The sequence below is a fragment of the Mastomys coucha genome, chromosome X (genome assembly GCF_008632895.1).
Source record: "Mastomys coucha isolate ucsf_1 chromosome X, UCSF_Mcou_1, whole genome shotgun sequence".
Taxonomy (NCBI): Eukaryota; Metazoa; Chordata; class Mammalia; order Rodentia; family Muridae; genus Mastomys; species Mastomys coucha.
Window position 1 is genome coordinate 71,815,734 of NC_045030.1, and position 21,795 is coordinate 71,837,528.

At 37.1% G+C, this 21,795-nt stretch overlaps 1 protein-coding gene across 1 annotated transcript in view; it reads left to right on the top strand.

The window, feature by feature from the left end:
- The window catches only part of Aff2 (AF4/FMR2 family member 2), a 328,595-nt gene that overhangs the window by 208,079 nt on the left and 98,721 nt on the right, over positions 1–21,795 (top strand). The window contains exon 7 of the mRNA XM_031388369.1: positions 13,402–13,498. Within this exon, the coding sequence (XP_031244229.1) occupies positions 13,402–13,498 (97 nt within the window). The remainder of the gene's footprint in view (positions 1–13,401; positions 13,499–21,795) is intronic.

Genomic DNA, 21,795 nt, shown 5'->3' on the forward strand with positions numbered 1-21,795 from the left:
CTCTGCTCTGGCCAGAGACCAGGTGTTCAATATATATGTATAGGGTGGCAGCTGCGGCTCCCCACACAAAATCATAGTGATATATTATCTCACAATTCTCCAGGCTCTGAATATAAAAAACAAGGCATTAATATAGGATATACTGTCTATGAGGGCTGTGAGACAAGGATGTGTTTGACTCCTCTCTTCTAGGCTTGTGCCCAAGGCTGGCTTCTCCCTGTTTCTCTTCATATCTTCCTTGTATGCCTGTCCGTTTCTTTGCCCTAGAGTCTACTGTAAAGCCTTCCAACCCTATCTTCTCAACAGGTTATATTGCAAGGTACAGGGGGGTGGAACTCAATATGTGAAGGTAGACAGCACAGCTCAAATGCTAAAAATACTGCTTCCCAAATTTGCAAATTCTAATGACTCTCAGATTATAGCGTAGTCAGACACTTACACACCACAGCCCCCTCTCCTGTCTCCAAATCCCCCATGAGCTCCCTTCTTCCCTAATCTCTCAAAATGGCATGGGGTTAAGGAGCTAACTTCAAGGCATCTGCAAGTGGTAATTTACCCAATAAGAGTTACTATAGTTACTCAGTTAAGAAAAGTCTGCCCTAGTACTGCTTAGGTAATTGATAAAATTTTCTAAGAAAATGATATACTTTCCTTTTCCTTGTAATGACAATATTTACAGGAGTTGATCCCACATTCTTTGTAAACAGTTCTATTTATTCTATTATGTTCTTAATTGCTCCTGGATTCAGACCATCATTTTTTTTCCTTGTGGGAGTTCATTCTGTAGCTTCATGGTATCACAACTGAGTGTTCCCTACTTGGTCCCAGACTGAAGGGACTCTGACCTTCACAGTCACAGAGAGGAGGAATGTGGACAAGACATCATCCCTCCAAGTTTCCTTGGGTGTATACTTTGTCCAGAGCTGGGAATGCAAGGTCACAGTGGGGGAGATGACAACAAAGTCTGTAGAGAGTTGCAAGGCAGGTGAAGAGTTTACAATGCTGATAATCAGTAGAAACACAGTTGCTGGGTTTTGGAGTATGCCTTTGTGGAGGAATCTGCTCTGCATGAAAAAGAATATCATGGACAACTTTAAAATATTGAATCTGAGATTGTGAAGGTTAGAGCAGGCTCAAGGAACTCAGTTTAAATGGAATCTGTTGTGTTTGCATTCATGTAGGTGCTGTACTCTTGGTGCTGGGCCCTCATAAGAGTAAGGCAATCTAATCCCAAGTGTCACAGCCTGGAAAATGGATTAGCTGATGGAAGGCTAGGACAAACTGCTACCATCCAGGCAGCCACACCAAAAACCAGGGCAGACATTTACCTTTGCTGTGCTGAGATAGAAGCAAGCCTGTCACACTTGTGCTCTGGAAATCCCTTGGTACGACTGCGAAATCCATAACCACATCCCACTATTCTGCTAAAATGTGGGTTTCCTCTTCTCATCCCTGTGGTCCAATTAAAGCAGCTCATGAGCGTTGTCATTCTGTGTTAAATGCATGCCTGCCTGTAGGCTTCTTGAGCATAGGCACAGGAAATTGGTACTGTCTAGAAGGGACCAGTGATTACATAAATTTCTTTCATCCTTAGCTTCAGGTCTGAAGATTCCAAAGTCAAGAAGGGTAGATGAGTCTCTGTGGATGAGATCTTGGCTTGGTATGCATGCCATCCAAACAGCTGCATCTTTAATGCAGTGCTTTATCTTACTCAGAAAAGACAAAGCTGTTTTTTCCCTCAGTGAGGCTTGTGGTGGCTGCATCAATTGCAATTTCAATGTATAAAATGGTGAGAGAAAGAGATTATACAGGCAAAGTAGCTCCTTTTTTTCTACTTTTCTCTATAAATGTCAGAGTGCATCTGAGACTATCTGCCAATCTCTGTCATGCAGGGCAGCAAGTAGAGAGAGCAGGGATATGGCAGCTGGAATGTATGAGTTGACATTCTAGCTCTCCTCCCTGTCCTGGCCAGCTGTGTGTCAGAATTTTACAAGCAGCCTTTTTGATATGCAATACGATAAATCTCACCACTTGAAAGTATATAATTCAGTGCTATTTAGTATATTCATGCAGTATGAACAAGCACCATTTTCAAACTCCATTTTTACCAGCTCAAAGAATTCTTCAAACATTAGTGGCCACTCCTTGGTTTATCTTCTGACAACCAGAGTCCTTATGACTTTCTGCGTCTACCTGTTCACTTACATTAAATATAATCAATTAATATGTGGTCATGCTCATACACATGCACACACACTAAACACACATTCATACACATTCATTCAACATGTGGCTTTCTTTCACTTAGCATGACTTTGGAGGAGCCTCTTTAACTTGTTATTTCAGAGCTACATTCCTTTTTATAACTGAGACACGTGCTATTGTATGGCTAATACACATGATGTTTATGTACCCATCAGCTGATGAGCATTTGTGTTGTTTTGCAATTTATGTTTGTTTTCAGAAGACCAATAATGTTGGCCATTTCTTTGTCTGCCTTAGGTCAAGACAATAGGAATGAGCACAGAAAACTTAAACAATAAACATATATTTTTTTAAAGTTCTGGAAGTCAGGAAATGAAAGATCAAAGTGCTAGTATGGCTGTGTCCTGATAAGGGGATATGATGGTGAGAATCAGAGGAAGTGAGCTGTCTTTTCTATATTCTTAAAAAGCCACTAACCTGCCAATATAAAACACAGCTCTTACCTCAAAGTGAACAGAGATAGTTCTTTTTATAGCCTGATGTGAATGACCATAACTTGGCAACGTGGGTTCACATTGGTCACATCTGACAGCAAGTTCTAACACAGTTTAGTGAAGGAAGACTTTATATTTGCAGAATAAAAGAAGGTTGCAAATTTTGGCATTTTATAGATATATAGGTGGAATTATCAGGTTACAGCAAAGTTTAGAACATTACTGGGACGTGAATTGAATTTAGAAAGTTGGACTTCTGTTAATCCATTAGCACAACAGTATCTACCAATGTCACTTTTCCATAGTAAACCATCCCCTATCTTGAGTGCTCTCAGACCACCTGGTCAGTCGTTCTTTAGAGCTCAGTGGCAGTACTAAGATGCTAGCTTTACATTCAGCACAGAAAACTCACCTATCTCAGACCTCCTGATCAGTCCTTCTGTAGAGCTCAGAGGCAGTACTATGATGCTAGCCTTTCATGTAGCACAAAAAAACCATTGCATTTAGAAAAACTTAAGTTGTGTTGATGAGCCACAGAGAATTCATTTGCACTGAGGTGGAATTTGGAAAGAGAATGGCCAGAATGACTCAACATGGCTGCATTCTGCTTCAATGTGATTATGCCATGTACTACAATTTGTAGTGTAAACAAGTCTCCTACAAAAGCTTAATATATCATGCAACTCATTTAACATGCACAGAAGGAGCCATTAAATTATATCAGTCCCATTACTCAAAATATTCAGAAAATTCTTCTGTATTACAGCCCAATGCAAAAATGGCCTGGCAGCCAAGTGCTTCAGCATAAACATTGAATTCTCCAGGAGAATGCATGTCTTAGAATGTTACTTAGAGAAATATAGTGGAGACATTGTGGAGCCCCTTGTAAAACAATTCTTACTTTGTTAAAACAGTGTGATCAAATTTTCAGTTACATTAACCGGCATCTCTATATTTATGAATCTTGTAGATAATCATGAGTGTCAGTAGAATGAGAGTGTGCTTTAATGCTTGATTGTTTTTGAAAACGGAAAGTATGGCTTTTCATCCCCTTAAGATGTTTTTGTAAAATTTGTATGCAATATCTCAAAACTGTTTACATTAGTTTAACATTTTTAGCTTAGCATTACCTCCCAAACTGGGCTAGTGAGGACACCAGGATAGAGGTGTTCACTTGCCTTTTATTCTAATGCAGGTTGTGAATGTGTCCTATCACCATTGGCTGGTAGCTGACCTCACAGTCTTCCATGATTGGCTAGTTTTAAAAGAATATAGAACATTGGCCCTTGGCAGGCAAGCTACCTTTGATGGTAAAAATATTTCTGGCTATCTTCTCCCTTTATTTTATGTTTCCATTTCTTTTTCTTCAAACTCACCCAGCATATGCAGATGTTCTGAAATCTCTAATAACAGTAAATTATTGTTATGATAAGTCACTAGGGGTGGTTTGGTCTTGATGAAACTCTAAGCCCCTAATTCAAGAATTACTTATTTCATCTATCTCTTTAGCATAGCTTCAGGTGAGCCTGCCTATCTAGGGAGTGGTCCCTTGGCCAAGTGACTGATCTGGCCTAGGTTAAGTCTTATCTGAATTTGCTGGATCCCAAGGAGAAGTCTTGGGAAAACACAGATCCCAACTTAAAACCAAATGATAGATTACCAGGTCCCAGACAGTATTTCTAGCAACAGCTAGAAACAATGATGTATTAGCTTGTTTGAGCATGTAAGAAATAAATCATTGTGTCCATTTTCAGTTTGAGGTGTGCTTAGAGTTTTTCAGAGTTACAGATGAGCAAGAAGAGCTAGGCCCCTTCCTCTCCTCTAGCTATGGGCTGATACTTGCTGGTCTCAGAACTCTAACAGTTGGAAAGTTGCAGGCAGCATGCTAAGTGCCTGAGTACATGTTCAGAAAAAGTAGCAGTCTCAAGGCCAAATTATTCATTAGATAAAGTGTTACATCTTAAACCAATAGGATGAAGAATTTGGAACTAAGGCAAGGCCCAAAAGATGGGAAAAGGGTTCAGGAATTTCTCATGATCAGGGGATTTTAAAAACCATTGTCTTGCATTAAATAATTACATCAGGTATTTTTGCTTTTTCTCTATGCTGAAGTCCCTTTCTGCAAAGCATATAGCAACAACTGCTTCAATTTCACCAGTCTGTTGAATTTGTTATTATAGAGAGGGATCTTATTTTCTACAGGTGGGAGACAAGAAAAGTGCCATGCTGGGTCTTAATGCCTGCTGTGTCTGCCCAGCATCTCCTAGCTTGTTTTTCTCTAAATGAGATAGAATATGTTTTCTCTTTCTTCAGACTGCTTTGCCGCGTGCTTGTAGTCTGCTCTTGTTTCTGCCCTCTGAGCCTTTGGTAGCCTTGATTTTACTTTTCTTTTCCAGTTACAGTGATAAAGACAGGCTAAGAAAAAACAAACTACCATGATCCCTTTGGTTATTCTTTTAGATGCTATTATTTTCTGTGTTCAATATTCTCTAGATTATTGCTATGACATAATAATAATAATAATAATAATAATAATAATAATAATAATAATAGTAAGATACTATTGACAACCAGTGTATGGAGAGTATACAGAGAACTTTATACTTAAAACAAGTCTCACTTTGGTGAAGAGTTTTAAGAGGATTGCCTTAGTTGAGTTCACCTAGATGTTACTCTGTGTGTATTGTTATTTTGACTATCAGCTTCTTCCACTCATTTGAAAGTGTGGTCAGAATGTAATATATGAGAGAATAATAACATTTAAAAATCAAAATGACAATGTAAAACAACAACAAAACTATTTAAACTGTGAATTTCTGAAATGTGGTTGGTTAATATATTTTGTGGTCTAAAATTCCATTGCATTTTGTATAGACTTAGACTTTTAAAATTGAAAGACTTGAAAAAATAATATAAAGTTTCCTTCTGTGTTATGGAAAATATTAAAAATTGAGCCCACCATCTCTCTGTGCAACAGACCATGGCCCTGTGCTCCTGCCTCCATCATCTCTCTCCAGCTAGCCCCAACAGCATCTGGCTTGCTTGTCCCAGGAGCTGCTAATACTTCCTCACCCATGTAGTCAGCAATCCCACATTCCAGTAACTAAATGGGACTGTCAACCTCTCGGTTACATATCACAGTACCCAGTAACCCGGTAAAATCAAGACTTAATTAACCAATAAGATTTATGTATCAATAAAATCACAATTTACAAGATGCCAATACAACAATTTCAGAGCCAATTGATAATGATAAAAGCTTTATCCCAATATTTCTAACCTTGTGAAATCATATCTACTTATGGCTGGTAAATGCCATGCAAGTTCACGTTCACAGGCATCTTCTTTCTCCTACCTTGAGATGTTTCCTGTCTCTGCAATTCTTAGCTCTGCCTCCATTCTCCCTGTCCAATCACAGACCCCCTCTACACTAATGTAATTGAACAGGGAAAATCCTGTGACACTTCTGTATAAAGAATGATTTACTTAGGTTTCTGATGTGTAACAGTATGTGAAAGGGTGTGGTTCTTCTCCATTCAGGTTTTATTTGAACATGAAATTCATTTTTTTAAAAAAAACAGAATTGTATTTGATGTATTGACTATAATTTAAACTGAAATACTGTGAACCAATAATCAGAAGAAATGACAAGGACTGGCCAATTCTTTTATGGTAAGGGTTTGATATTGAATAGCTTATTTACTATCTGCAACTATCTTATAAGGTGGTATATCATGGCTCCCAGTTCACTTAGGCACTCAAGAGTTAGAGGGGTTTGAATAAGTAAATTGGCTAGTGAAGATTTGTGCTTGGGTCTATCTGACTGAAGACTAAGGTGATTTCGTAAACCAGGAGCTTTACTGTCTATGTTCAGAAACTGTAGCACTGGTGAAGTACTTTTGCAGAAAGGAATGTTGGTAAGCTAAGGTAATAGAATATTGGCTAATTCTTGCCAGTATATATCCTAGGACTTGAAGGAGTGCTGCATGACAAACTATGCCATCTTAGCATATATCATCCTTAACAGAAAAAAAAACAAATCTATTAGATCTTATTTCCTATATAATAATAAATTTTCTAGTCTTTGATAGAACTTAAATATGATCATCACATTTGCCCTGAGAAATGTATATATGTGTTTAGCATGAATCTACAAAGGAGATCCAGTAAGATGTAGTTACCAACTGATACGAATGTGTGGTGACATGGGAAACATGTCTACTATACAACATTGGAAACTGAAGGTATACAGATAGGCTACATAGTCAGCAACCTGAGCTGCACCTAATCTGAATCTCAGTGGAACACTTAGTGATTCTCCCTTCTCAGAGAATGAAGACAAAGACTTCAGGGCCATCTCTCACTTGACTTCTTACTTCATGTGGGAGGATGTCATAGGACAGTTTTCTATGGCTTCTCAGATTCTCCAGAAATACAAAGCCTGCCCTGTCCTTGAAGAATAGAAGTACCACATAAAAATCTGCTGAGCTCAAGCTCAGAAGAGCCCAGCTGCAGACTATTCTAGAACTCACTCTGAAGTTTTCTCAGAGCCACTTGGAATTTGGTGCACCCCTTTGGGTATGTAAATCCAAGTATCTAAAAGGAGCAGGTAACTTCCACTGTTCTTCCTACCTTTCACCATGTAAGTAGTAAACAGTCTAAGTGTGAAAATAATTATTTGTGGCTTTACCAGTTTAATTAGCCAAGTCTTGTCTTGACATTGTCCTGTCTTATACATATGCATATTCACTATGTGTTACAGGTAGCATTGCAGAGAGTCGAACGAAGCTCTGTCAATGTGGGTTATGAGGCAATTTACCTCTTTGTACTTTGAAGTGTAAAGAGTCACTTTTATTGGCAGCAAAAAGAGCTGAGCATACAAATCTGGTGGAATTTTTCTAAACAATTGAGCAACAATGTTGTTAAAATTTAGTTGAACTTAAATTGTCAAGTCTGAATATTTTGCTTAAACAATCAGAAATGAAATGTAATTTCTTTACGCATCAGCATAAAATAAATGCTGCCTGCTTTATCAATGCAGGTAAATAGCTCTTGTGTGCAGCCTTTCTCTAGAAACATTCCAAGTTAAACTGTTCAGTTGTCAGTGGCTTTGAATTTGCAGATGCAACTAAAGTAGTGGCCCTAGCCACCAGTGAGTTTAATTTCAGGTGAAGTGGCTTTCAGCAGACATGAGTTGTAGTGTCCTTAACAGCAATTAAATTTTTCAGCTGTTTTGAGGAGTTGGCTAGGTGGAGATTAACGAATGGACCAGCTCTACAAAGGAGCTCTTTTCTTAATCTTATAATAATTAGAAGCTGATCTGGAGAGATGAGTAAAGTACCTTCTGATCATGAGGTACTTTAGAGGTATGCACAAAGGTTTCTTCTCTATAATCAGCTCTGGGAGCTCTCAGAGACTTAAGAAAGTCTGAGAAAGACAACCCCACAGTGGTGGCTCTTTTCACATGAAATTTTCTTTCAATTAAAATAAAGCTACTCAGGCCTGTTTCCAAAGAAACAAGTGAGTACTACAAGCAGTGCAGACCAGGAATCAAAGATCCTAAAGGATATTATCTGAGCACAATAGCAGTTATGCTGAGTCTGATGGATAATGCCTAAAACCCAGCATTTGGGAGGCTGAGACAGGAAGGAGTACTGCCAAAAAGTGGGGAAAGGAGGAGTTATCAGATATTCAAATTAGAGAGTAAAAACCTACTACTACCTTCTATTACCTAGCCTGTAACTACCCTGTTCTAAGAAATTTTTCTTAATGAAAATTTCTTCTTCTCAACTTATATTCTTTGTTTCAAGCAAACTCCTCCAAAATCCCCATGCCCATTAAATGTATGAATGAAGACAATGTCACTTGCATGAATGTGATGCTTGAGAAATTCTTTATAGATGACTTGTGTGTTCCACTGAAGAATGGAAGATCAGCTATCTTGTTTAGGATGTTTTACACATATAGGTAAGTTTAGTTCTCATTCTGCATCAAAGAAACTTCCCTTTGTAGTAAATAGAAACTATCATATAAAGTTACAACTGGTCACAATACAGAGAACAACTGGCCATGGAGTGTCTCATACCAGTTGACATTGCAACATGGATGAGGACATTTCACAGGGCCAACATCCAGATGAAGATACAAAAGGAATTAATGATTTCTGAGAGAAGGAGAATCAATGTTCCTCAGAGATCATTTCCCTATTCAGTTATCCAGTACCAAGTGATCAGCTCTAAACACATATACATATGAATAATACTAAAATTACCCAGCAGGTTGTAGTTATATATTTATAATATGTGTGTGAGAGAGAAAGAGAGAGAGAGGGAGAGAGAGAGAGAAAGAGATCAACAAAAGACAAAAGGTCATGGATTTTAGAGGTATTGGATGGCATGGAAGGAGTTGGAAAAGGTGAAATAATATATTAATCATATAGTAACTACATCTCTGAGACACATGTTTTTATCCCCATTGAGCAAAAGAGTAAACTGAAGTTCAAAGAAGCTAAGTAACAAGGTTGGGCTTTCTTAATAAATCCTATACCATACCTATAAAGCCATAATTATTTCCACAATATGATACTTTATTGAATGAATTCATTTCAAACCTGTTCCACTTAGCTCTGAGGCTATATAAGGAAATCCTGATTTTAAATACTTTTATTTGAGATTTGGGGGAAAGATTTCACTTTGTATAGGAAGATTTTTTTCCTTAAAAATTCAGAAAACGTTGACTTAATGTGGAAAATCAGAAAACATTTTCCAAGCAAAGGCAAATATTACTTGTTTTCATCTCTGTTGCAACTAGTCAACCTGACCATTATGACATGTAAGCAACCGGAAACAATACATGATGAGTGGGAATGGCTTAGGCCAATAAAACTTTACTTCACTCATCAGTTCAGAAATTTAGAAAGGATCTGGAGTAGACAGTCTCTAGGAGACATTGCTTTGTTCTCATGCTAAGCCATCAAAATATTTGGAGATGCCTTTTTTTTCTGCAATTTGTAGTAATCCATCAGTTATAGAATATAATCTTTCCAGGTCTACATGTACATGGTAGGTACAACATCTGGGGCAGATACAGGCTTTTGGCCGTCAATGAGGGACTTGGCCCTAGAGCTCTACTTGACAGATCTTTGAGGCTTTCATAAAATATAATACTCATTTCCAAACCAATTACCATTTTCTCTGATCCTCAAACTGAGACTCCTCAAGGTTCCCAGTGAGATAATCATTGAATCAGAAACTTATAATTTAAAATCTTAGAAATTAGATAAAGTTCTTCCTCAGAAGATATGACGAAAAGCCACAAAACCTTCACCCTGGGAAAGCAAACTTGATACTCTGAAAAATATCACCACTTCTTAATTAGTTTTCTACCTTTTACCAAGCAATGTAGACCACTAGATAGGACAAATATACTATCAGCTGAGTAATATGAAACTGCTTGTACTCCCTCAAGATTGCTTTGTTAAGAGGAAAAGTCCTTTAAGGCACAGAGCTACAAGGAGCCAAATTACTATTCCAGAAGATGGTACAGAGTGAGACTTTGAGAAAGCATAAGTGCTAAAGTATCCCATAACTCTTTGGTTCATGTGATTATCCCCAAGCCCAGCTGTGGGATGTAACTGAGCTATCAGGATCTTACTCTGATTGCCATCAGCTCTTGGTACTCAGTATGCCAATGACAATCTAAGTAATCAGAAGATCCCAAAATAGTTAGATGGACCAAAGTCTGTGGTTCTTAAACTTAGCTTAAAGTCTAAAATCTGAGTGAAATAATCCCTTACCCCACATCCCTAAGACAAGCAAATAGAAGACACTGGAAAGCACAGGATAACTTCAAAATAACATTTTCTTTAAAAGTCCTAAGGAACAAAACTGTACCAGCATCTGTCTATTTTCATAATTATAAATTGGAGAACATTTCATTTCCATGATTAAAATCATAGGCTATATTTTAGGAAGTAAAATAACCCAAATTTGAGTCTCTGTCCCAGGGGTCTCATTCTACCCGTGAGGAAAGTAATATAAAAGTCATGAGCCCATTTCTAGATCCAACTTTGAGATGCTAGTACACATTTCCTGAATTACTATTGTTTATCCATAGATTGCTGACATCTTCTCAAATGAATTTTATGATTTTGTCAAGTATCTGCAGTACTAGCTCCACTTGTGATTGATATTGCTCACAACGAAACAAGGGATGTACACATGCCTTAGATATCATAATGACTCAGACAATATGCCCACACGTATGATTAACCTGTGGTCATTTTATGATAATATAGTCTTTGAGTTCATTTTGTTCTTGTGTCTGATAGAATTTAATGTACCATTCTTCATAATTTGTGTCCTCTAGGAAAACATGTACTCTTAAATGGTGGCTGCAGATGGTTTGGGTCCCATGTTTGCCTCCATGGCTTCTACTTGTGTAGTCATAAAAACATTTTGTAACATCTTTAGACCCCATTTAAGAAGTGTCACTAGCAACAGATTTTCATCATAGCCTTCTTGCAGGCATTAAATTCTGTGTTACAAATCAAATATTTAGCACTATACTTGACATAGAAAATTGGCCACTACGAATAGATGAATCTTGGGTAATTCATTATGCTGACCACTTCAACATACTTTAGCCCATACATATGCATATGCAGAGCAAACTATTTTACAATTAGAAGCATAGATAGTTTAAATGTATGTGATTCTATAGTCTGTAAAAGTAATAGAGTCGTCATTTCCTGAGACGCTTGTTTAGAGCCACAAAACTAAAACTTTAAAAGAAATGTCAAGATACATATTTTCTCTTCAATTATCTTGAAAACAGCTATTAATTATTTGCCGAACAGTCAAAAATTCTGCAAAATTAGTTTATCTAAAACCAACCAGATAATTGCCCTTTTCACCAATCATCCTTTATATTAGTTGTGGTTGTTGTTGTTTAGATCTCAATGTCTCCATTGGGGATGGGATAGCTATGCTCTCTTTGGAGAATTATCACATGCCCACCGTGACATGAAGTCCTTTCCAACAATTGAATAAGTTCTCTAAAATAACATTTCATGCTAAATAAAATCAGAAACCTCATTTCCCCTTTTATCTTTCTTCCTACAGATACATAACACAGAGGGGAATCCAGAAATGGCAATGTTAGGTTTGATGTTATACTAACTAGCTGTGTGACCTTGAGGGAAGTAGTTCACCTATCTCAATCTTTCCTTCCTTGTCTCCAAAATGAAGTTGGTAGACTCTGTTCTTTCTAGAAAGATGCTATAAAGAAAATGGAAGTAAATCAAATGCACCCTGTCAGCCACATGAGCATTAAGGACTGATGGGAATGAGATAAGCACTGTGGAAAACTGTGCCACTATGGTCACTTCAGTCTGTGTGAAACCCTATGCGACCTGCTTAGCTGACTCTGTGGCCTGAAGCCTGCAGTCTTCCCTTATTCTGGAAGTACAGAGACAGGAAACACACCTCCACCAGCACCATATTACAAAGAAAAAATGGCAGACATGCTTAAGTCTAGGCATCACAGAGCCTAGCCTGGAATCCAGGTCCCAGGAGATGCTCCTCCCTCTGTCCCTCATCCTGACTGAGTGGATTGTGGGAAGAGATTCTTTTTTAAGAATATTATTTCTAGAAAAATTTTGTAAAGGAATAAAAGCCTGAATGAGCCATGGGAGGGCACAGTGTATGATTTCCAGAGTTGAGGAATAGAATTTTGGCTTTAGAGTTAAGCTTGATGCTGATCCTGGAAAGAAAAAAAAATTTTTTTAAAGGAGCAGAGCATGCCTGGAAGTTGGGAACTGGTCCAGAACAACTGAGGTTTCCTCTACTTGCATCGTGATGATAAGATCTAAATTCATATTTAATAAAATAAAAAGATGAACAGAAAATGGTCTTTGAAGGATATGCAAGTTGAACTTTAAGATAATAAGCTGCCCCCCCGATCTAGAGCCAACCTGAAGATACCAGAGACATATGGCATTCAAGTTAATACTCTTGACAAAACTAAAGGCTTTGTGTGACCAATAAACAGTTTTGAAGGTGCTACACCAATATATAGACCTCTTCTATTTTCCAAGTCCCTTGTTTTAGAAAAGAAGAACTTCTTATACATAGCATTGGCTTATATCTCTTTAATCATATTTTACAACAAGAGATGGGGCATATATCAAAAAGTTAATGACTAGCCATTTCTAGCCCAGATCTTGTGTGGTTACTGAGCTGCCCATACAGAGAGGCAGTGAAGGTTTCTTTGACCTCTGTCATCCAGAAAGCCCCAACAGTCTTTCCTAGTAGACCCCAGATCAGCTTAGCAGTACTATCATTCCTGCCCACCTTCCTGCCTAGAAGTCAAATAAACTGGTCTATAGAGAAGCAATCCCCCATCACCCTGTAGTGCTCGACCAGTGCATTTATTATACTTTTATATAGATTCCTGCCATCTCTGGAGATGATGAAAACATCTATTTGTCCCTTGATTTAGGGTAAGGTAGCAATAAAAGGTATGTGAAGTTATAACTACAAGAGCTCCAACTATCTAATTAGTTGAAAGACTCTTGGTTCCCTCTATAGTTGTACAGCTGTCAGATTCTAGTATCAATATTTTTATTCTCATTACAAGATAAATCTGAGGATAATTTAGACAAAATATTTTGTAACACAAATGCCACTCTGATTTACTTCAGGATGCTTGAGGACGACTTGAAGCTGAGCAGTGATGAAGATGACCTTGAGCCTGTGAAGACCTTGACCACACAGTGCACAGTCAATGAGCTTTACCAGGTAGGAGGACCTTAGAGCTTTGCATTGAGCTTGAGGGGGTGGAGCACAAAGGACTAGAATAGCTTTCATAAACACAACCTTTTCCTTTTGCAGAGAGAGAAAGAAACAAAGATGAGCAGTGTTTGGGAATAGATGAAATCAACTGTCACTTTCATTAAAGCTACAGCAGAGAGATGTTGAGCTCTTCAAAACCAATTTAATTTCCCTCTATTTTCTGTACACAAATACTGCTCATCAATAATCAATAGAGCATTGTCTTTCTGACTTTTGAACTACTTGCTGCATCTGGGTGGCATGTCCATTGGGTGACTCCAGGATGAAGCTTAACTTTTTCAAGCAATAACTTGGGTGTAAATGTCACTGCTTCCTTTTCTTCTCCCAGACATACCATTGAACAGTGGAGCTGAGAATGAATCCCTGCATGTTGCAGCATTGTGCATTCAACAAAAGCTTTCAGTCATCCTTAATTTCTTCTGTTCTGAATAATTTCTAGTATTTTCTCCCCAGAAGAGATGATTGTAATCTGATTTCTTTAAACAAGATGAGATTGGACATCTTGGTTTTAAAAAGTAAAACAGCACAATTAAGTCCCTCTAACAGCAATGACATATATATATATATATATATATCATTATGTATATTTATATATGTATGTGTATATATATCATATATATATATGTATGTATATATATATATATATACATATACCAATGGCCTCTGCACTGTTTCCCATATGTACAGTTTGTCTGGTTATGCCACACAATATGGAGTACAGAAGGCAATTTTGATGCTATATAAATCTTGCATGGTTTTAAGTTTTGGTGGTCTATCAAGAACAAGCACACGGAGAGGACTCCCTGCACTAGCTCAATCTCACAGCTATTTCTGAGGTGCTTGCTGTGCATTTACCAAGTACAAGCAGAGTATGGATTGCATACTAAATGGGAAACATACCCTTCATTGGCAATGTCTGTCATTTCTGCTTTCTGCATTTAATATGCCAATAACAAGAGCATCACATTTATAAATAAAACAAAAACAAAGCAAAAATTCTACATTGATTTTGACAGCTGCAACCTTAAATTTTAATGGATCTCTAGGTGGGGCAGTCTTTGGATGGCCTTTCCTTCAGTCTCTGCTCCACAGTTTGTTTCCATATTTGCTTCTGTGAGTATTTTGTTCCCCTTTCTAAGAAGGACCAAAGCATCCACACTTGGGTCTTCTTTCTTCTTGAACTTCAAGTGGTCTGAGAATTGTATCTTGGGTATTAAGGGCTTCGGAGCTAATATCCACTTATTTGTGAATGCATACCATGTGTGTTCTTTAGTCTTATCACTTTAAAACTGAATGAATTCTAGCAAAAGATCTAGTTTCTATAAAATAAGGATAACAGTGCTACCTACTCATTGAGTAATAGTAAACTCAATGAAAAAAATGGACCAATACATATCAAAGAACATGACACTAAAGCTTAGGGCATAGCAGGTTCTTATCAATTTACATGTTATCATTGTTATGGCTACAAAGTCTTGAGTGTTTTGAAATGCTAAGTCTCTCCACTTTCCCTTTCTTATAAAGAGTGGGAAGATAAAGAGAACTGCTGAATTAGGTACATGAAAAATACTCAGCATGTGGCAAACTTGAATGAAAAATATGTGTCTTGTCTTAATGATTTTTAGCTGTGTATGCTTAGCCGTGAGAAATTAAAAGTGTAATCATTAGGAGTGTAGTTTCTGGAATGAAGAAGTCTGATAAGTCCTACTTCATACATACTAATTATATCACATTTGGAGAAATTGCCAAACATCCTGAATTCTCAGATTTCCTGAATAGGAATTAGGATAAAATAGTCTTGTCTAATTCAAAGTAGTATTGTGAAGATCAGACAAAGCTTAGCTATGAGAAAGTATGTGGAAAACTCTAAGTATGACAAGTATGTAGTTATCCTTCCTCGTGACACATTTAGCATTAACTGAAATTCTCTCTTAGATATACAAGAGGATAAACATTACTCTTCCTTTTGGCCTAGGTGTCCATAGACTTTACTAAGAACTAGATTAAATGTCCTATGTGGCATTCAAAGATATCTGTCAAGTGTGGATGACCTTAACTCCCTTGAGTCCTGACAACTTTTAAGTCAGCGTCTCCAGGAATAAGGTCATCAATGACACTGTATCAAGTCCTCCAGAAAATTACATGTCTCTGGAAGTTTTTCTTCCAAGAACTGATATAGATGGACAGTTGAATCACACATGTTGAATTCAGTTTGTCTCTTCCTTTTCTGAAATAGTTCCTTCTCTGCCCCCAGAAATAGTCTTAGAGGCCTATGCAATGCCATATTTCCACTGTTTCCCTCAGAAAATAATTCCAAATAAGATATAAATACCACTGAGAGTTCATATTGAACAACATTGGTATAATTAACAATGCTTTGTATTTAGTGTTTATGTCAACATTTCTGTAGCAATATAGTGTTTGAAAGAAAGAAAGGGACAAAGAGAGAAACAAAAACAGGTGGATGTCAATGGAATGGTTTTGATGTCCTTCAACCAGCTGAGAGTATTGACATTACAGATATATTTCTACCTCTGGAATTCCCCTTGCAAAACTTACTGAATTTCCATTTTCAAGTCAGTCAGTCAGTCAGTCAGTCAGTCAGGGCAAGCAATGGTGCTATGATCAGCTCACTAGTGCTCAGTCAAGGGTGAGCTGCATACGAATGGGGATATACCATGTTCTCTGCATGGCCCTGACTAAACCTTCTGTTTCCCTTTTTGTCAAAACTTTTTTCTTACATTTCTTGAGATTAAAGGAACCCCTGAAAATGAGGAGTTAAACCTGAAATCAATTTCCATTTACAGCTGAGAAGCAGTTATTGATGCTGTGCTTGCAGTTCAATAAAAGATCTAAAGATATAGACCCTGTACTTCTCTAAAATATAAGCAGGCTAATCAGTCTCAACTGTGTTTTTTTTTTAAAACAACAGAATTGTATTGACAAGATTATTAAAATTGCTGTCTTTAAAGTTTTTTAATTAAATGTTTTCTTTATTTACATTTCAAATTTTATTCCCCTCTGAAACACCCCCCCATGCATCCCCCCTTTCCCTGCTCACTGACCCACCTGCTCTTGCTTTCCTGTCCTGCACTCCCCTACACTGACTGGGGTATCAAGCTTTCAAAAGACCAAGGGCCTCTCCTCCCATTAATGTCCCACAAGGCCATCCTCTGCTATACATATGCTTCTGGAGCCATTAGTCCCACCATGTGTACTCTTTGGTTGGTGGTTTAGTCCCTGGGAACTCTGAGGGTACTAGTTAGTTCATATTTTTATTCCTCCTGTGGTGCTGCAAACCCCTTCAGCTCCTTGGGTCCTTTCTCTAGCTCCTCCATTGGGGACCCTGTGCTCAGTCAAATGGATGTCTGTGAGCATCCACTTCTGTATTAGTCAGGCTGCTGTCAGTAACTACTTGTTGGTATCCACAATACTGTCTGGGTTGGGTTACTGTATATGATATGGATCCCTAGGTGGGACAGTCACTGGATGACCTTTCCTTCAGTTTCTGCACCAGACTTTGCCTCTGTATTTCCTACCATGGGTATTTTAATCCCCTTTCTAAGAAGGAACGAAGCATCCATACTGTAGTCTTCCTTCTTCTCAAGCTTATGTGGTCTGTGAATTGTATCTTGGGTATTCCAAACTTCTGGGCTAATATCCACTTATTAGTGAGTGCATACCATGTGTGTTCTTTTGTGATTGGGTTACCTCACTCAGGATGATATTTTCTAATTCCTTCCATTTGCCTAAGAATTTCATAAATTCATTGTTTTTAATTGCTGAGTAGTACTCCATTGTGTAAATGTACCACATTTTCTGTATCCATTCCTCTGTTGAAGGACATCTGGGTTCTTTCCAGCTTCTGGCTATTATAAATAAGGCTGCTAGACAAAACAGCATCCAACAGAGTAGGAAAAGATCTTTACCAATCCTATATCTGATAGAGGGCTAATATCCAATATATACAAAGAACTCAAGAAGTTAGATTCCAGAGAACCAAATAACCCTATTAAAAATGGAGTACAGAGTTAAACAAAGAATTCTGAACTGAAGAATATGGAATGGCTGAGAAGCACCTAAAGAAATGTTCAACATCCTTAGTTATCAGGGAAATGCAAATCAAAACAACTCTGAGATTCTACATCACACGAGTCGGAATGGCTAAGATCAAAAACTCAGGTGACAGCAGATGCTGGTGAGGGTGTAGAGAAAGAGGAACACTCCTCCATTGCTGGTAGGATTGCAAGCTGGTACAACCACTCTGGAAATCAGTTTGGTGGTTCCTTAGAAAGTTTGACATGGTACTACCAGAGTACCCAGCTATGCCACTCCTGGCAGAAGATGCTCCAACATGTAATAAGGACACATGTCTTTAAAGTTTTAAGCACTCTAGAATTTGTCTGGTTCTAAAGACTTTTCAAATGTACTGTGGCAGACTCTAAAACTTGCCCTGTATATGTTCATAGAACCAGGTTATTATTTCATTGATTGATAGCATTGATAGTATTCTGACCTACCTAGCTCCAAGCTTGTAGTCTGCTGTCTTCCAGATGCAGGATGTTCTGTCATGCCCAGTATCTGTAGCCAACTCAGATAAGGACATGGCTCTCTCATAACCTAACTCACCTCAGAATATACATGAAACACACACACACACACACACACACAGACGCACACACGCGCACACACACACCCATTTGCTTCTAGTAATCACCATTAAGACATTTTAACAGTAATGTTATCTTTTTGTTAATATGAATCAGACTGAAACCATAGACTTCATTTAGCCCATTTAGAAATTCAGGACACTTAATATGATTGGAAATTTTCAGATAATGAATTGGATTAGCCAAAAAACTGTAGATAAGCCTTGGGGTTGTATATTTGTTAGGGTTTCAAAAACATATAGTCTGTAATAAATTAGGTAGTATATAATTTGCAAATATTCTCCAAAGGGGCCAAATTGGTCTATATTCTGGAAAAAAAAAGTTTGTATTAGTTTATTTGAATTTATCTAAAAAAATAGCCAAACAATTCAAAATATCTTTGAGAACAAAGGCATTCTAATGTCTGGATATATTATCTTAGTAGTTTCAACATACCCAAATTTCTTTAGTTACGAAAGAGCTATCCTGATGCTCTGAAACATGTACCCAATTCAAAGCATGTTATTGGAGATTGTGTGTAATTTTTAACTAGAATATGATAGCAGGGCTCTATCTCCAACATGTCAGCTTTATAGAAAAAATATTTTCTTATGTCTTAACCTTCATTTCATTATTGTATGTCATATTTTTTTTTGTAAATTTAGAACAACCTCACACATATAAAAGTTTGCTTTAAATCGCGATTCTTGATTTTAGTTTCATCTATGAAGCATTCACTTGTTGCTGGGTTACCTCTGGCTTGGTTGCTATTTTTTAAATACTTTAAAATGGCACAAAATTGCTAAGAGTGCAAACCCTGGGCATTCTGGCAGGTTCTGCATGAGCTGCTTACATATATACTGAACTTCCTAAATAAATTAGGCAACTTAAACTGAAAGCCTGTTTTTATGTAGAAAAATTGCTAATGAAAACAATGCAATGCATTTTACTGGTGCTATCTGCTGCTTCTTTTGGCATCGAGATGGTGTAGTGAATATATTTGTTGTGACAACAGATAATCTTCCCCGCTATAATCATTCCTGTTTTCTGGCTACAGTTCTCCCTCATTGTGCTGAACAAGTTGTTACCTCCCCAAGGTTTCACCACATTTCCATTTACTTTGTTATCAGCAGAAAGGCTAGGGAAGGCCTCTTCTATAATGACATCAATAAGGCAAACACAGCAAGAGAGGTCAGCCTGTCAGAGGCAGAGAAACAGCAGATGGATTAGGTTGAAACTGGCTGCAAAATAACTTTAATAGAGTCTTTTAATGTAAACATTTTATCTGTCATTGCCTTTCATTGAAATGCCCACAAAATGATAGAGTTGGGGCTGCTGAAGTTACAGAATGTAAGTGAATAAAATCCATACATTGTCATACTAAAACTACCCAGTAATTAGAGAAAGACAGGACATTTTAATTTATTCATTAAAGACCAGAAAGTAAATAGGATAACATACAAGGTTAATAGAATAACATTGGCTTTCATATTCCCAAGATTGTGTTCCCATTTGGTTGTATTAGCATAGAGACTAGATTAATAAAAAACTGCTTAAGGCTAGTATGGTATAATTTTTTAATATGCTTCTGGCAAGTCTGTGACTATTTAGAAACTCATATGCTGAATTTTTTCATTGTAATTGTGTTTTTTCCATTTTTAATACCAAATATTTTGGCTTGTTATATCTATATAATGGAATGCCTTGAGCATGTAAAGAGGTACAGAAGTGCAACAATTTTACATGGTGTGTTTGTCATAGCGTCAGTAGTAACCATGTCCTAGTTATTGTCCATGATACATTTTAAATTGTCCATATATCGACATTTTTATTGCAAATCCAATATTTCTTTTGTTTAGCATGATACTTTCTTCATAGTAAATTTAAATCAGATATTTAAATAAATGGTCATGGTAAAGTGCTTCTCCTAGATCCAAGCTGAAACAATTTTCTTTTTAAATGTCTGAATAGATTATGTTCATATATGATAAGATGATCATGGACTTTCCATCCACAATAACATAGCACATATTCGTCTCTGTAAAATGTATGGCAGTAGACATATCAGCCACATCTGAGAAGCTATAGAGCATTATATGCACATCTGAATTGAAGTGGCAGAAGGAAGAGACATGACCATATTTCTTTTGTCACTGACCCTAAGCTGAAGAAAGTGGCCAAAGAGTAGTGATCATCATGTCTCTGCTCTCATTGTACTCCGTTTAATTCGACTGTGCTAATTTTCTTAAAATCCTTTATCTCCCCAACTTCTGTCTTAATACATGGATGAAGCCTGGAAGTTCTGTCTTGGAGTCATTAGTAAGCAAGTTCTGGGAAATGTACCCAATGTGCCTGAGTTTATAGGAAGTTTACAAGCTTTGATTTTAATAAAAATTCTAGACTATATCACAGAAATATGATTATCTCCCATAAATACTAGTAATAAAATATCTCCAAAATAAAGATATAAGATGTTTAAATTGATATGCTGGCTTTGAAATGAAAGTAATTGAGCTTTGGTATAGGTGTCAAATATATTCTTACCCTACACTCTTGCCAAGTATTGACCATCTGCAAGAAAACCACAAGACAAGCTTGAAACTAGGTGGTGGATCATGTTCTGAATGGAACAGAGATTTTACCTCATTCTTAGACTTCTGTGTTTACTTTTCTATTTATAGCAAGAGTAAAGAGTATATGTGTTTTAAGTACAAAAGAGCTGTCCAAATTCCAGACAGCTACAATTCTAACATTAGCCATTAAGAATACAAGTGGCTCAGTAGATTTAAAAAATAAAATAAAAACAATTTATCAAATGTACAGAAGCACACTGGTATCTCAAAGAATATATTTACAATGAGTTTTTAGATCATTTCACTAAAAATTTACCAATATACTCAAGCTTATTATTTTTCTATTGGAGACAGATTCCACACTTAGCTCTGAGTCATGCATATGCATGTTAAAATGTTAGAGCTGAAAATGACAAAGAGAAATTTCACTTCAGTTGTCTCATTTCTCCAATATGGAAGCTGAATACAATTCCCTAAGTAAATACATGGACTAAAAATTGGTGTAGCCTCTTCACCTCGAGCATAATGTGCTCTGAGGGACAGAAAAACTGATCACACTAGTGTACAAATGATAAAGTTATTTCATCAGCAGCATGCACACTGATGTATGCTTTGGAAAATAAGAAACACAGAGTATCTGCTGTCTACTATAAACACATTGCCCAAGTTTTTTCTTACACATGGTACAGAGAGAAAGCCTCTGTTATTGTATTGACTGTCTTCCATGGAAATGCCATATGCCATTGTTTGATTGTTGCTTTAGTATGGGTGAAAAGAGGACTCAAATTGGTGGGGAGAAAGAAAACTTGAGCTTTTAAAGCCATAAACAGCAGGAGAAGAGTGTCCAAGTGCCATTTCCATTGCCTCCTCTAATGGGAAAATGAACATGTCTAGCCCATATTGAGATTACCTTTCCTATTGTCTCTGTACTTCCTTAGAAGATTGGCATCAAAAAAAAATGACTTTAATTGGGAGGCATGTTTCTTCATGAATAATAATACATTTTTTACTTAGTTATAAT